Source organism: Nanorana parkeri, unplaced genomic scaffold, assembly GCF_000935625.1.
Source record: "Nanorana parkeri isolate BGI_ZX_2015 unplaced genomic scaffold, ASM93562v1 scaffold116, whole genome shotgun sequence".
Lineage (NCBI taxonomy): Eukaryota > Metazoa > Chordata > Amphibia > Anura > Dicroglossidae > Nanorana > Nanorana parkeri.
Window position 1 is genome coordinate 573,692 of NW_017306384.1, and position 15,049 is coordinate 588,740.

The 15,049-nt window shown below is 43.1% G+C and overlaps 1 protein-coding gene across 1 annotated transcript in view; it reads left to right on the top strand.

The window, feature by feature from the left end:
• LOC108784493 (5'-nucleotidase domain-containing protein 2-like) overlaps positions 1 to 15,049 on the top strand; it is a 58,163-nt gene that overhangs the window by 8,919 nt on the left and 34,195 nt on the right. Inside the window, exons 2-4 of the mRNA XM_018553334.1 lie at positions 10,416 to 10,600; positions 11,856 to 11,930; positions 14,395 to 14,450. Coding sequence (XP_018408836.1) covers positions 10,416 to 10,600; positions 11,856 to 11,930; positions 14,395 to 14,450 — 316 coding nt within the window. The remainder of the gene's footprint in view (positions 1 to 10,415; positions 10,601 to 11,855; positions 11,931 to 14,394; positions 14,451 to 15,049) is intronic.

The window sequence follows — 15,049 nt, forward strand, 5'->3', positions numbered from 1 at the left end:
GAATCGCGTGGTTGTTGCACGCGTGTGTGTGTGTGTGTGTGTGTGTGTGTGTGTGTGTGTGCGCGCGCACTATGTATGGCGGGTATTAAGCAGATCATATTGGAAGTCATTTCTGCTGTGTCCGATTTTAAAGCCCACATCCAGAATTTGTTGTAATTTGACTAGAAGTCTGGCCTCGCCGTTTTTTATTTTGTCTGAGTCACTGACGGGGCAAATGAAGACCTCTACTCGCTAATGTGACTAATAACCCGTAATGCAGACAACTTGCTGTAATCTGTAACGACTCATACATGGACAGATGAACCCGTATGATTTAAATTCCCACATACTTACCATGCCAGGGAGCCACAGGTGGTGCATACAATTTCCCATGGAAGTCAGTGGCTGTACTCTGGTATGCGCCAGGCTCATGTAAAATATACGCCCATACACATGCATGTTTTACGCAAGTCGGGCACATACCAGTCTACAGCCATTGAGTTTTTACTCGGCACCTGTGGCTCCCTGGTAGGGGAAATGCAGAGAAATGTATGTTGTATGGATTCAGCTGCCCTTGTTCATGACTCATTGTCGGCACACTTTAATTTCAGGCATTTTATATAGCGCCAACAATTTACACAGCGCTTTGCACACTGTACACCAGGGGTTGACAAATCAACATGGAATTCACAAGCCAGCAGAAATTTCTTAAAGGTGAACTATGGGGTCAGGGCTTTTCCCCATAGTTCTCCTTAGGGTAACGGGAGGACACAAACTAGCGTCCTCCCGTTACCCTAAGCTCAGTATACCGCAAGCTATAGCTCGCGGTATACTGAGACGCCGGAGCGGATCCCGACATCGATGAGCTCCACTGACAATGAGAAAAACTTTAAATAGTTGTATTCCAGCTGTAAATTTTAAAGAGCATTGGCGATCTGTCTCCTGGCATTTGTCCAGCCCTGATGTAGACTCGCATCAGTCTCTGCCATCAAAGAACTTACAATCTAAGGTCAGTATCTCGCATGCATGCATATATAGGCATACCAGGGACAATTTAAACAGGAGCCAATTAACCTACCAGCATGTCTTTGGAGAGTGCAAGGAAACTGAAATACCTGGAGGTAACCTAAGTATGCACAGGAAGGACTTGCAAACTCCATGCTGATTGTGTCCTGACAGGGATTCAAACTGAGAACCCCCAGTGCTGCAAGGCAGAAGTGCTATCCACCAAGTCATTGTGCTTCCTATACCTTCCAATCTTCAAAGTTGCTCTCACGGACAGGATTTTTGGATTTTAGAAAAAGCTGCAGTAATAACTCAAAACGCATGTTCACTGAAGATCCACCAAACAGTCCTGGCCAAAAGTTGCCACACATTAATTTTCACTAAGTCTGCTGCTTCAGTGTTTTAAGATATTGTCAGATGTTACTATGGTATACTGAAGTATAATTACAAGCTTTTCATAAGTGTCAAAGGCTTTTTCTTGACAATTATATTACGTTTATGCAAAGTCAATATTTGCAGTGTTGACCCTTCTCATTCAAGACCTCTTGCAGTTCACCCTGGCATGCTGCCAATCAACTTCTGGGCCATATCCTGACTGATGGCAGCCCATTCTTGCATAATCATGGCTTGGAATTTGTGGGGGGGTTTTTTCATTCCCCTGCCTGAGGAATGACCACAAGTTCTCAATGGGATTAAGGTCTGGGGAGTTTCTTGGCCATGGACCCAACATTTCAATGTTTTGTTCCCCTAGCCACTTGGTTATCACTTTTGCCATCATGCTGGAAAAAGCATTGATCGTCACCAAACTGTTCTTGAGTGGTTGGGAGAAGTTGCTCTTGGAGGATGTTTTTGTACCATTCTTTATTCATGGCTGTGCTGTTGGCAAAATTGTGAGTGAGCCCACTCCCTTGGCTGAGAAGCAACCCCACACATGAATGGTCTCGGAATGCTTAAGCCCTCGTTCACACCTGAACGTTTTGTAGCGCGTTCTACGCTCGACGAACGCTCTACAAAACGCTCAAAAATATAAACCCCATTGTATTCAATGGTCTCGTTCCCACCTTGGCGTATTTCAGCCCGTCCCTAACGTGCTACAAAACGGGCCACGCCTGAAAAGGTACAGGTACTACTTTGGGCCGTTTTGTTGCGCATTTCCATTGGGATACAGCCAAGTAGCCTTCGGAAACGCGCGACGGTCACGCGACTTTTTTACCGCGAATCGCGGTAAAAAAACGCGCATATGCAATACGCCTAGGTGTGAACGAGACCTTACTGTTGGCATGACACAGAACTGATGGTAGCGCTCACCTTTTTGTTCTCCGGACGAGGTTTTTTCTAGATGCCCCAAACAATCAGAAAGGGGGATTCATCAGAGAAAATGACTTTACCCCAGTCTTCAGCAGTCCAATCCCTGTACCTTTTGCAGAATATCTGTTTTTCCTGGAGAGAAGTGGCTTCTTTGCTGCCCTTCTTGACACCAGGCCATCCTCCAAAAAACTGCGCCTCACTGTGTGCAGATGCACTCACACCTGCCTGCTGCCATTCCCGAGCAAGCTCTGCACTGGTGGTGCCCGATCCCGCAGCTGAATCAGCTTTAGAAGATGGTCCTGGCGCTTGCTGGACTTTATTGGGCACCCTGAAGCCTTCTTCACAACAATTGAACCTCTCTTCTTTTAAGTTCTTGATTATCCAATAATTGGTTGATTTAGGTGCAATCTTAGTAGCAGCAATATCCTTGCCTGTGAATCCCTTTTTGTGCAAAGCAATGATGACTGCACGTGTTTCCTTGCAGGTATCCATGGAAGAACAATGATTTCAAGCACCACCCTCCTTTTAAAGCTTCCAGTCTGTTATTGTAACTCAATCAGCATGACCGAGTGGTCCCCAGACTTGTCGTCAACACTGACACCTGTGTTAACGAGACAATCACTGACATGTCAGCTGGTCCTTTTGTGGCAGGGCTAAAATGCAGTGGGAATGTTATTTTGGGGATTAAAGTGATAATAAACCCAATTTGTTTTTTTAATGTCTCCTTCAAGGAGACCCTCCTTTGCTGGAGGCTGTTGCTTTTTTTCTTTAAAAGTTTCGAACTCCTCGTTTTCTAGTGGCTCCCCACAGCGCTTTTCCCCCCCACCCCCTGCACGGGTGCCACCATCGGTCTAGTGGAGGCACCCGTGCCCGTTCGTTTCCGCAGTGGCTGTGTGCATCCATAGACGCAACAAAAGTCTGTTAACGTGTTTTGGTGCAGTTTGACACGCATGGAAGCATATGGTGCAACAAGGTGTTGGGGTGCAATTAACAGTGAATGGCTTACAAAGTGACAGACATTTGGCAACATATGCCTTCATGCACGTTGGCGCAGCACACAGATGTAAACGGAGCTTTAGTGTTGTGACTGATTGCTATGGGATATAACTTTTGTGCTGCCTTATTTAAGGTATGCATCAGTCTAATATTAGACATTTCCATTTAAAGGGAAGCAGTCGGATCAGAAATTTGGGGATGGGGCTATTGATGATTTGTCTTTAAAGCTGCATGCTTTTTGATTACTGCCCTGGAACTAGCATGTGCCTGTAAGGTGTCGGAATACCCACCAAGATGACAGCCTTGGAACCCAAAGTCAGCAGTGACATGCCCCATATTTCTGGCCTTTATACTGGCTCAGAAAACCAATCTAGCCATTCAGAAGGTTGCCCGTGTCTCCGGAGATTCCTTCTCTTTAACCAATTGACCGAACAGCCTTCTTGAATCCCATATGCTTTACATTTGAGTAAGGTTGCACAGCAGATAATCATATGACAAGAGGTCGCAGCTCCCCCAGAAGAAGGCTGCAAAAGATGACATGCAGCCAGAAATGTTTTATTATTTGATGCTGTTGTTGGCTAGTACCTTCTTTTCATGTTAACATCGGTCTTCCTAGTCAGTGGGAAGAAGAGAAAAGTTAAAGCTGTGCGAACAGCAGGAAAGATGTAGAGCCACCCGCTGCTCATTCATTAGACAGATTCTACAATTGTGAGGAAATACGATTAGTTTAATGAAGAGGCTAACTGCTGTTTGTTACATTTGATGCTGGTTAGCTCTTGTGCCCGCTGATCTGGGCAGTTGGCTCACATAAGCCTTTTCAGTGGCCAGACTCAAACACAGAGCTGGCAGAGGATGCTCCAGCTACGTTACAGGCGGCACGTACTGGGAGGGGATGGCTTGTACTCCAGTCCGGAGAGGAAAACCTGCCGTTTGTTTGACTCATTCATTCTTTATACCTCCCTGTATTTTTTTTTTTTTTATCTGCTGAGGATATCCTATTTATTTTTAGTCACACATAAGAACCGCATTATTCTATTTATTTTGTCTGTGTGCGATTTGTATTTCCTGAAAAATGAAATAATTTGGTAGTTTTTCTCCTGGATTACTGGAAAGGAAACTGCATGTTTGAGGAGAATCTAAACAAGTACAAAAAGTACGGTACTTTTTTTTTTTTTTTTCCCTCACATGCAAGAAAAATAACTACACCCGAGCATCTTGCTAGGATGAGGTCTCTGACTATTGTGAACGTTATGGGTGCTGCTTGTTTTTGTGAGATAGAACAGTAAGGTACAAACATAATGCCTGCTCCTGTGTACACCTAAAACTATAAAAAAAAAAAATGCACAAACCAGGTTTATACAATATTAGAATGCACAAATATTTGCATTGCTAAAAACTTGCTGCTATTGCTGTACTTTATGTATTTTTATTCTCCAAGTTATGTTGTCATTATGTGTGCCCCAATACTAGGGGTCTATTTTATAAAAGAAAACATTGCTTATTCATCCAGCGAAACTGCAGGTACATTCACTCGTGGTCGAATGTTCAATAGGTACATTCATAAGAGTGGGGAAAATACTGCATTATGGCCACTAGGGATGCACAGTTACCAGTGCCGATACTTGGCATTTTCATGAGAACTACCGCGGTTACAGCTGGAGCACGGCTCTGGCGCTCCACCACTGTCCTGAAATCATTTGTAATGTATTGTTTTTTAGAAAGACTGTCACATGACAAAAACAAAAAAATGTCAGTACTTGGGCAAGTATCAGAACTTGTATTTGCAAAAACTCGTATTGGTGCATCTCTTTACTTATATTTATAAAAACAAAATCATACATTAAAACCGAGATGTACAAATCCCAGGAGCTCTGTATGCTCCTTTTAAAAATGACAGCTGCCTCTTTTTTGAATTTTTCTCTAGTCTAGTCTTGGAGCTGGAAAATGTATCTGTACTTGTACCGAGTACAGTACTTGGTATCTGAACATCCCTACTGCCCATTAGATAGAGCTGAGGATTATAAGAAATACATGTTAGAAACGAGATACAATATCCCAATTCGAGAGAATACTGGATGTAATGAGCATATACATGTAACCATCCTAAGGTCTCGTTCACACCTAGGCGTATTGCATATGCGCGTCTGTCACGCGGTTTTTTACCGCGATTCGCGGTAAAAAAGTTGCGCGACAAAGGCGCGTTTCCAAAGGCTACTTGGCTGTATCCCAATGGAAACGCGCAACAAAACGGCCCAAAGTAGTACATGTACCTTTTCAGGCATGGGCCGTTTTGTAGCGCGTTAGGGACGGGCGGAAATACGCCAAGGTGGGAACGAGACCATTGAATACAATGGGATTTATATTTTTGAGCGTTTTGTAGAGCGTTCGTCGAGCGTAGAACGCGCTACAAAACGCTCAGGTGTGAACGAGGGCTAACATGTATTTATTTCCTATGAGCCTCCTCTCCATCTAGTGGCCATAATGCAAGATTTTCCCCATTCATTCTGATTTTTATGAATAAAATTATTGAACATTTGACCAGAAGAGAAATTACACTAAGAATATTGATTTTTGACCAGTCTCCCAACAGCTGGTTGACTCGCAGAGAACAAATGTAAAGGGTAGATGATCGTTTGGAGTCTGCATCATCAAAAACAAGTAAAGACAGGTTCTCTTTGTAGTTGGTTGCTCGTTTATTTCTCAGAGAACAAAGTTATGGTGCTGGGCATTTTTAGAAGTATGTTCCCTGTAAGTTCCTAGCTTTTATTTATAGGTAATGCCTCTGCCCAGCTAAGTGGCAGCAGTTGGTTGAGGGACCACCCGTGGTCCACAGCAGGTGGTTGAGAAACACTGATGGAGCATATTAAAAATAGCATCAGAGGCATGAGAACCTTTTTGTCTAGAAACGTTCTTCAACTAGGAAAACTATACAAAGCTAAACACTATCTTTCCACTTAAATAAAGCAAGAAACACTGTTAAACTTTTCTACATGTTGAAAGTCACTGCTGAACATGTGAAGATGCTAGTCCATCTGGAAAACTTATTTTGGTTATGAATGCATGCCAGAGGACATTTACTTCTGCCTAGATTTCTCCTCAGAGCACTTACTTGCTGAAGATGATTTTAGCCTGAAAAAAGAAAACTAATGCAGCCACCACATCTAGGGGCTGGTGAGCTGGAATATGTTACATCTTTGTTCTAGGGTTTAAAAAAGCCTTTAAAATGTCTGTAAATTTGATATCTATAATATACTATAGCAATCCATGGCTACCGGCTGTTGTGGATATGCATGAATCTTCCGAGGGGCCACAGGTTGCCTTGTTTCGAGTTGGTAAACTTTTGAACGGCATGTGGGTGGCAGCTGTCAGTGTGACTTACACATCCTTAGTGTTTTGGTGCCTCCATATCTTTGTTTTTTTCCCTCTTATCAGACTTCAACATACATGCTGCTTTTAAAATGTGCTGTAAACAATGTTGCAATCTTGGTCGGCTGGCAGTGACGCATAGTAAACTGTATCTGTCTGCAGGTTCAGGCTTGGCGTACTCTGCCTAAGAACAGCTAAGCACCTACATCCTTCTCTTCCATTGAAAGACGATGGTCCTATACATTGCTGCACTCTAGACAGGGGAGAGATGGTGGTTGTTGCTTTTCATGTAATATTATAGAAATGTTATGATAATTTTATAAATGTAATATAGAGAGAGATGACTTAAAGGAGAACTAATGGGGGTAAGGCTTTTCCCCATAGTTCACCTTGGGGTAACGGGAGGACACAAACTAGTGTCCTCCCGTCACCCTAGGCTCAGTATACCGCGAGCTGTAACTCGCGGTATACTGAGACACCACAGTATACCGCGAGCTGCTGCTCGCGGTATGCTGAGACGCTGAAGCGGATCCTGACAATTATACCAGGATCCGCCCAGCTGCGTGACTGACAGCTGGCTCTGCCTATCTAGAGGCAGAGACAGCTGTACCCGCCCCCGTCCGTTCCGCCAGTCAGCGCTGGCGGAGGGGGGAATCCAGCCCCTCCCCTGTCACGGCAGAGATCCGTGACAGGATTGAGAGGTTAGCGAACGCCGGTATGTGTTCGCTCGCCTCCCGATCTACTGAGCCGACCTGTGACAGTCTCATTGTCGCAGGTCGGCTAGAACTATGAGGTGATTGAAAAGCACTTGCCTCCTAGTTCTCCAAGTGACATTAAAGGCTGAAGTCCCCTGTCCCCCCACCACTGTGCTAAAGTAAGGATTTGCCTTGTAGGAGAACTATGAGGTGAGTGCTTTTCACTCGCCTCATAGTTCTAGCCGACCTGTGACAATGATACTGTCACAGGTCGGCTCAGTTGATCGGAGGTGAGTGAACACATACCGGCGTTCGCTCACCTCTCGATCCTGTCACGACTTTCTGCCGTGACAGGGGAGGGGCTTGATTCCCCTCTCCCCGCTCCGATCCGTCAGCGAGGACGGGGGCGGGTACAGCTGGCTCTGCCTCTAGATGGGCAGAGCCAGCTGTCGGTCACGCAGCTGGGCGGATCCCGGCACAATTGTCGGGATACGCTTCAGCTGCGGCGTCAGTATACCGCGAGCAGCAGCTCACGGTATACTGAGTCTAGTGTGACGGGAGGGCGCTAGTTTGTGTCCTCCCGTTCCCCTTAGGAGAACTATGGGGAAAAGCCTTAACCCCATAGTTCTCCTTTTTAATAATGCCTCTTAATACGATCTTCTTCTTTCCTGTAGTTTTAGCTGTCCCTCCAGTGCTGGTGCCGGTCTCCGATCCAGCGCTGACTCTTCACTCGTATCCCACGGAGTCTGTGCGAGTGCACGCTGCGCTATAGACTTACCTTCCGTCTTTCCTCATGTCCCGGCCGAACATCTAAACTGTGCATGCGCCCACCCCAAGATCCTTTGCGGCTGCCCGAAAAATTTTCAGATGTCCGGACGATGGCGCGTGGCGGAGACACAGGTAAGTATTAAGAAAAAACAAGAGGGGAAAAAAACAACTTTTTGGATAGTTTTGCATATATCTACTGCTTGCTAGCAGTAGATATATGCAAAAACAAATGAGGGTTTAATAACCCTTCAAGGTCCCAATTGTCAAAATGTTATACTTCACACCTTACCTGTGCTATTGTGCCGTTTATCATTGAATAGTAGTGTTTTGGGGATGGTGTATAGGTACACACACACTCTGCTTTTTGCTGTATTTTTAGGTTTCTCAACAGACTTTTTTTCTCTTTTTACATTCTGAGGAACATCACTTTGTGTGTGTGTGAACAAGCCCATGTACTTGCCGGGGATTCTATTTACCTACAGGTTGTTTTGTATTTTTGAATGAAAGGGACCCAAACTCATACTTGGTGCTCTAAGAGCATGACTGATCGTTTTCTACACTTCTGTTGCTTTGATAGATGGACATGATCTAAAGCTATTCCAAAGACAAGAACTGGAGCATTTCTTTCTTGTGTTTCCACTTTGCAGGACGTAAGAAGGCTCATTTCTTAGCACATGGTACTGATTTTGTGCTCCCATCCCCCATCAGCAAATCTTGTTTAGAAATGATTTGACCTGTGGATTTAGCTCTCTTTTAGGAGGGATATCCTGCAGTTCCTTATATATTTGGGGTTTAGTCTTAATGCTTTCTTTTTAGCATTATACTTGGTTACATTAAGCTTAAGTGTTTAGTGTTCAATTTAATGTGTTCTTGATGATATAAGTTTACTCTATAAAAGTCTTGTAAATCAGGTCACCCTCATTTCATGTCTGATTGATGATGAAAAATGTAATTGCAGTTTAATGTGGCTATGGACTCATGATTGGGTTTTCTGTGGCAGTATGGGGCTGCTATGTATTTGCCATGATAGGCTCACACCACAGAGGTTTGCATTGCACCACTATTGGGGATGTATCAGAAGTCTGATGACCAGAGAAGAGCAACAGTACAGGATGCAGAATCTTGTTCTTAAAGTAGACTTTGAATGTTGAGATATTAATCTATCCATATATTATGGTTTTATCTGCTGGTGTATGTCATTCCTTGGGCACTTCAACTTAAACCATCTCCTGTTTTGTCCAGTTCAACTATTGCCAACAAGTGAAAAATGTAGTAGTTCTAGGTATGGGAGGGTATCCCTCTCTATCCTTCCTTCCTTGATGCATGGTGGATACTAGGTGGCTAGTCTCCAGACCAAGTCATGTGCAGGGCTTAGGACTCTTCCTCCATGTGACAAGGGCTAAGGTCATTGCCTTGAAGCTTACACGAGGCTATATCACACTCAAAGTAGGTCATTATAAGTGGGGGGAGGTATGGTTGAGATGGGAATTCTCCCCACCAAAATCACTGTTCTATGTATATGTGTTCCATGTGTCAAAATAAAATGCATACACACATTTAGATAGAACCAATTGAAGCCAATGGTTTCTGGCCATCTTTTGGAGAATGTACCTTTTGTTACAGTGAATGACTGACTGTATAATCTGTTGTTGGGACATTGGCAGGATATTTGAGTTTGCTGTTACAGTTATTTCATTTATTCATTCAAGGTGGAACAAAGGTCACTTGGATCAGAGTATGTGCAGCAAAATGATTGGGGCACTTTGGCCTTGCCGCACTGGGGTCCGTGGATTTGATCCCGGTCAGGAGACGATCTGCATGGAGTTTGCATATTGGCTGCTGTCTAAATGTGGCATGTGTACGAGATAGTGATCTTAGATTGCAAGCTCCTTGAGGGCAGGGACTGATGTGATTGTGACCTATGTAAAGCACTTCATACATTTTATGCGCCGTATAAATAGGTAGAACATCCCCCCCCCCTTCCATGTTCTCCAAGTCTTCTTTCGAGTTTGGCATCTTGATTGGCCAACACGGGGGGATGATGCAACTCCCACACATGTGGACATGAGTTAATTCATTCCAGCACCAAGGTATGCTAATAATGTACTGGGCTGCGCAGGTAGATCAGATCAGAAGCGTGTATTGCAGAAGAGACCTGCAGAGTCCTTTCTGCAATGACTCATTACCGCCAGCAATAATTCTTTATAACACTAAAGTTTCATTTTATTTACAATTTCTACATTATCAGATGAAATATCATCCGTTATTCTGAATATTCTGTTATTTTTGTTTTTCTAGATCTGTTACCTCCGGGAGTGTGTAACCTCCTAAATTCATCTACCATCTATGCTAACAATGAAGTCTGTCTGAACGACATAGAAATCTATGGCTTTGACTATGATTACACATTGGCACTATACTCCAATGCTCTGCACTCCATGATCTTCGACACTGCCCGGAACTTCTTGGTAGAGCAGTACAAAGTAAGTCACTGATGTATGGCACATTGAATGGCCATAACAGCAGGGTTCTGACACCTGGGACCCTGCTGATGGCTACTTCTAAAGATGGGAGAAGGGTTTACTACTCTGTCTGTGAAAATGCCTTGAAATGTAATTATAACAGCGGACAAAAATCTGTTTCTCGTCATGCATATTGCCTACAGAGCCATAATTGGTTACTCGCCCATTAAATATACATAAGCTTACTACTGAGGGTTTTTTGTGCCTTTTCTGTAAGATTTCTAAAACTTGACATGCATATCTGTTTTGATGGAAGTAGAAGTAATAATAAAGTGCATTTAAAGCCAACATTCTTAGAATAGAGTATGAAAGGGTCAAGGACCTCCTGTACAATTTGAATTACTGTGTCCCCACTTTGAAGATTAAGCCTCTCTGTTCTATCTGGTGACCATATTCAGTGGGACCAAAAGTGATGGGAAATCTAAAATGTTTCAGTTGTCGCAGAGGAGAGGAGAGTTCAACCAGTGGGTAAACCTGTGCTGTTGACAACTCTCCAAAAGGGGATATCCCGTTTGATCTGCTCTTACTGCTTGCTGTCTCTATGGGATAGGAAAGGGAAACCTCGCCAACAATGCACGGATAGAAAAAAACAAAACAGGGATTTTAACCATTCCCTACTTCTATCTAGTGCTTGGATAATAAAAATGTTTTGGCTCTACATATTATTTTAATTGGTCATTGTTATGATGGATACACTTTGTGTTTTTACACACACACACACAAAAAAAGAAACGTGTACATGGAGCAACTCCTGTTCACTTTTCCCATTAGATTGCTAATAAATGTGATCAGTCATGAGCAATTAGACCGACCCTACCCATCTCCTATACAGCTTATGTCCGCTGGTCTCTTCATTGTTTCCTATGAAGCAGAACAACAAGGCATTGAGTAACTGTTGCTTGTCTCAAATAGTTTGCTAGAAGAGATGAATAGAAAGCAGTCTGTTATTTTCCAATTCGATTGAGAACTGACGTGTTTGCAGAATATAGTAAAAAATATTATAGTACAGTGAGCTATAGCTTACATTAGGATAGAGTCCGGTAGAAGAATGAAGTCAACTTTTTTTTTTTTTTTTCCCCCTAGTAACTGTAGAGACCCAGGAATAGAGCTGCAAGTCTGTTACACTCTGCATTTCCATTGCTTGTTGATGGCAACATGTATTGTAGACAGTTTCTCATTGCTATATGAATATAACCTTTTGTTCTTTGCTTCCTAGTACCCAGCAGGAATCCTGGAGTACGAGTATCTGCCCAACTTTGCTGTACGGGGCCTGCACTATGACATCAATAAGGTAATTGATGCCTATTGGCTTTTCATATGTAAAACTAAGATCTGCTTAAGTTGAATGGTGATCTGGATTTGGGGAATCCTTCAAACAATGATTATACTTCTTCGCATATGTCTTCTGCATGATTGCATTTAATTCAAGATTTTATTGGTTGTCGGCATTCTTGCAGAGATAAGATGATGACCATGCTTATTCTAGCATAACATTTGTTTTATTCGGATTCCTTGGAAAATAACAAAAGCAAGATGCCTGAATTTGCCTTATGTACATTATGGTTCTGGAGGTGTAACCTTAAGGTAGTCTTGCAGTTTAGGTAAATATGACGGTGACAGATCATACATTTACTTGACGTCTTAGAAAACGGCTGGTGCCCCTTGCAGTTTTATGCAAACAAAACTAATTAAATCAAATATTATTCTGACAGAAAATGTGCATTCCCCTCAGTAGGTTACCGCAGTAGCGAGAACTGCATTTGGCGAGGGGGCATATCTTATCCTCATACTAGGGAGGACAGGATTTTCCAGACAAGGGTGTTGTCGTAAGTCCTTGGAAAAGTAAAAGTCAATATACCCATCACACTCCTGACCACTTAATCCAAGAATGAGCAGGTGGGTACAGCAGTGGTTGACGGATAGCACAGTCACAAGCACATGATGTGAATAGAACACTGGCACTCCAGTTACAGATATGATGCATCTTTATTGACTTGGATGCGATATAGCACACAAGTGCAACGTTTCGGAGTTGCACAGGATCCCCTTCCTTAGACAAGATGTGATATAGTGCAAGTGAAATCACACAACTACATTTATGTGTGATTTCACTTGCACTGTATCACATGTCTTGCCTGAAGAAGGGGATCCTGTGTGACCCCCCGAAATGTTGCACTTGTATGATATGTTGTATTCACGTCAATAAAGGATCATCATATCTGTAATTGGAGTGCCCTATGTTCTATTCATATCTTGAAACCGTGAAGGAACCTCTTGTTTGGCAGCAACTTTAGTGATCCTACATGTTTGGGCCTACTGTCATTTCGGTACTTCTGGCACAAGTGACCCAATCTGCAGAAGATGGGGAAATATTTAAGGTTCGGTTATATAGGTCCTTGATACATATTATTTATTATTATTATACAGGATTTATATAGCGCCAACAGGTTGTGCAGCGCTTTACAATATAAGGAAGACATTACAATCGCAATAAAATTCAAGACAAGGTGGTAAGGAGGGCCCTGCCCGTGAGAGCTTACCAGGGGTGCCACAAAATGTATACACATTTTAAGAGAGGTTCTTTATGTATAACTTTTTGAAGTTTAATTAAATTATGGTAGCAATGTGTAGTATGACATTCGCTCCATAAATGGCGTTAATCAAATGAATGCTAGCGTCACCATGTGACAGGCAAGACAGTCAAAGGAAATGGCAGAAGCACGGTTGTCATTTTGAGGAGCGCAAGACAATTTTTAAGTGGTGTTTGAAATCCGAGAACGTTGTGGAAGTACGACAACAATGGAGGGATAAGTATGCAACAGAACCTCCAACACGCCTGACCATTGCATGCATTCGTGACGAATTTGAGACGCATAGTACTGTGATGTGCACAAGGGAAGATCCGGGACACTTCACACAACAAGTAGTCCTGCTTCTTCTGCTGTGGTGTTAGCAGAACAAGCATTGTTTAAACCGCAAAATGGAAAGTTTTCTTCCCAAGGTTATTACATGCACTGAATGGGAATTATCGATTTTACTTCCAACGAGATGGCGCCCCACCGCACTTTCACCAAGACGTGATAGCTTACTTCGATGAGAATTTGCCAGGACAATGGATAGAACCTAGAGTTGTGGTTTGAGTTTCCCCCACGTTCTCCTGACTTAACACCCCTTGACTTCTACCTATGGGGGACCATAAAGGATGTGGTGTACCATAGAAAACCGGGAAGCAATTGAAATGGCATGCCAACGATACAAGTGGACACTTTTTTTGATATTAATATATATGGAGTATCAATTTTATGTTTTCCTTTCTTAAAATGTGTATACATTTTTTGGCACCCTCTGTATTATGCAGAGAAAGAATGTGAAATCCATATCAGGTTAGAAGACTGTTCATCCCCCTGTCTAGTCTTGGTTTGTACCAAGAATCTCATGCCGATCTGGGGGAGAACATACTTTATGCAGATTGTGTTTCTGGGAACTAAATCTAAAACCCCCAACCCTTCAACTGCCAAACCCAATTCTGCCCATTCTGACACATTCCTATTCCCCCGTACACGTTTTCCCAGTCAACTGCTTCTGTTCCCCCTGTTTTAATGCTTTGTAGATTTATGCACTTATCTGAATAAATGCCTTATTATGCCTCATCAGAGACAAACTAGAGTCTTCCTGTTTTCCTGTATTTTGTGATAAACATTTTGTTTCTTCTGAATTCATTTTAAACATTCTGACATTGATTTTCTTCCACTTAGGGCCTCCTGATGAAGATAGATGCGTATCATTACATAGAACTGGGCACAGCATACAGGTAGGTTGAACAATGGACCACTTCTATGACCTAACCTCTCATAAAAGGACAGCACTACTGGAAATATTCCTCGTCTTGGGCTGGGCACACACCTTACAACCATCGCAAGACAAAAGTCTTGCGATGGTTGTAAGGTGTGAGTAAGTTCAAAGTCGTGCGACCTTACAGTAGTAGAGGTCGCATGGCTTCCACACACCTTACCATAATCGTACGATCGCGCGATTATCGTACGATTATCGTAAGGTGTGTGGGGACCTTTGGTCTTGGAACCACTTGAATCCACACGTGGATGTTGTGTTCCCATCAGTTGAAGTAAACCGATAATCTATTATTAATGACTGACTGCAGACCCCCAAAACGCCACATATAGGACAGCACCCTCCTTAACCAGTATGATACTGGTGTTCCCCTCCCCCAAAATCCTGTGCTGTCCCACAAAGTTATTTTCATATTTTTAGGCATGACCCCCTTCCCTCTGGTTACTGTGCTAAGCAATGTATTTAGTGAACTGAGTACTCCATTGTGGGAGAGTGCGCAGACTTGACCCATACCCCAAGTTTGGCTTTATTTTTTTTGGGGGGGGGGGGGGGGGGGGTTAG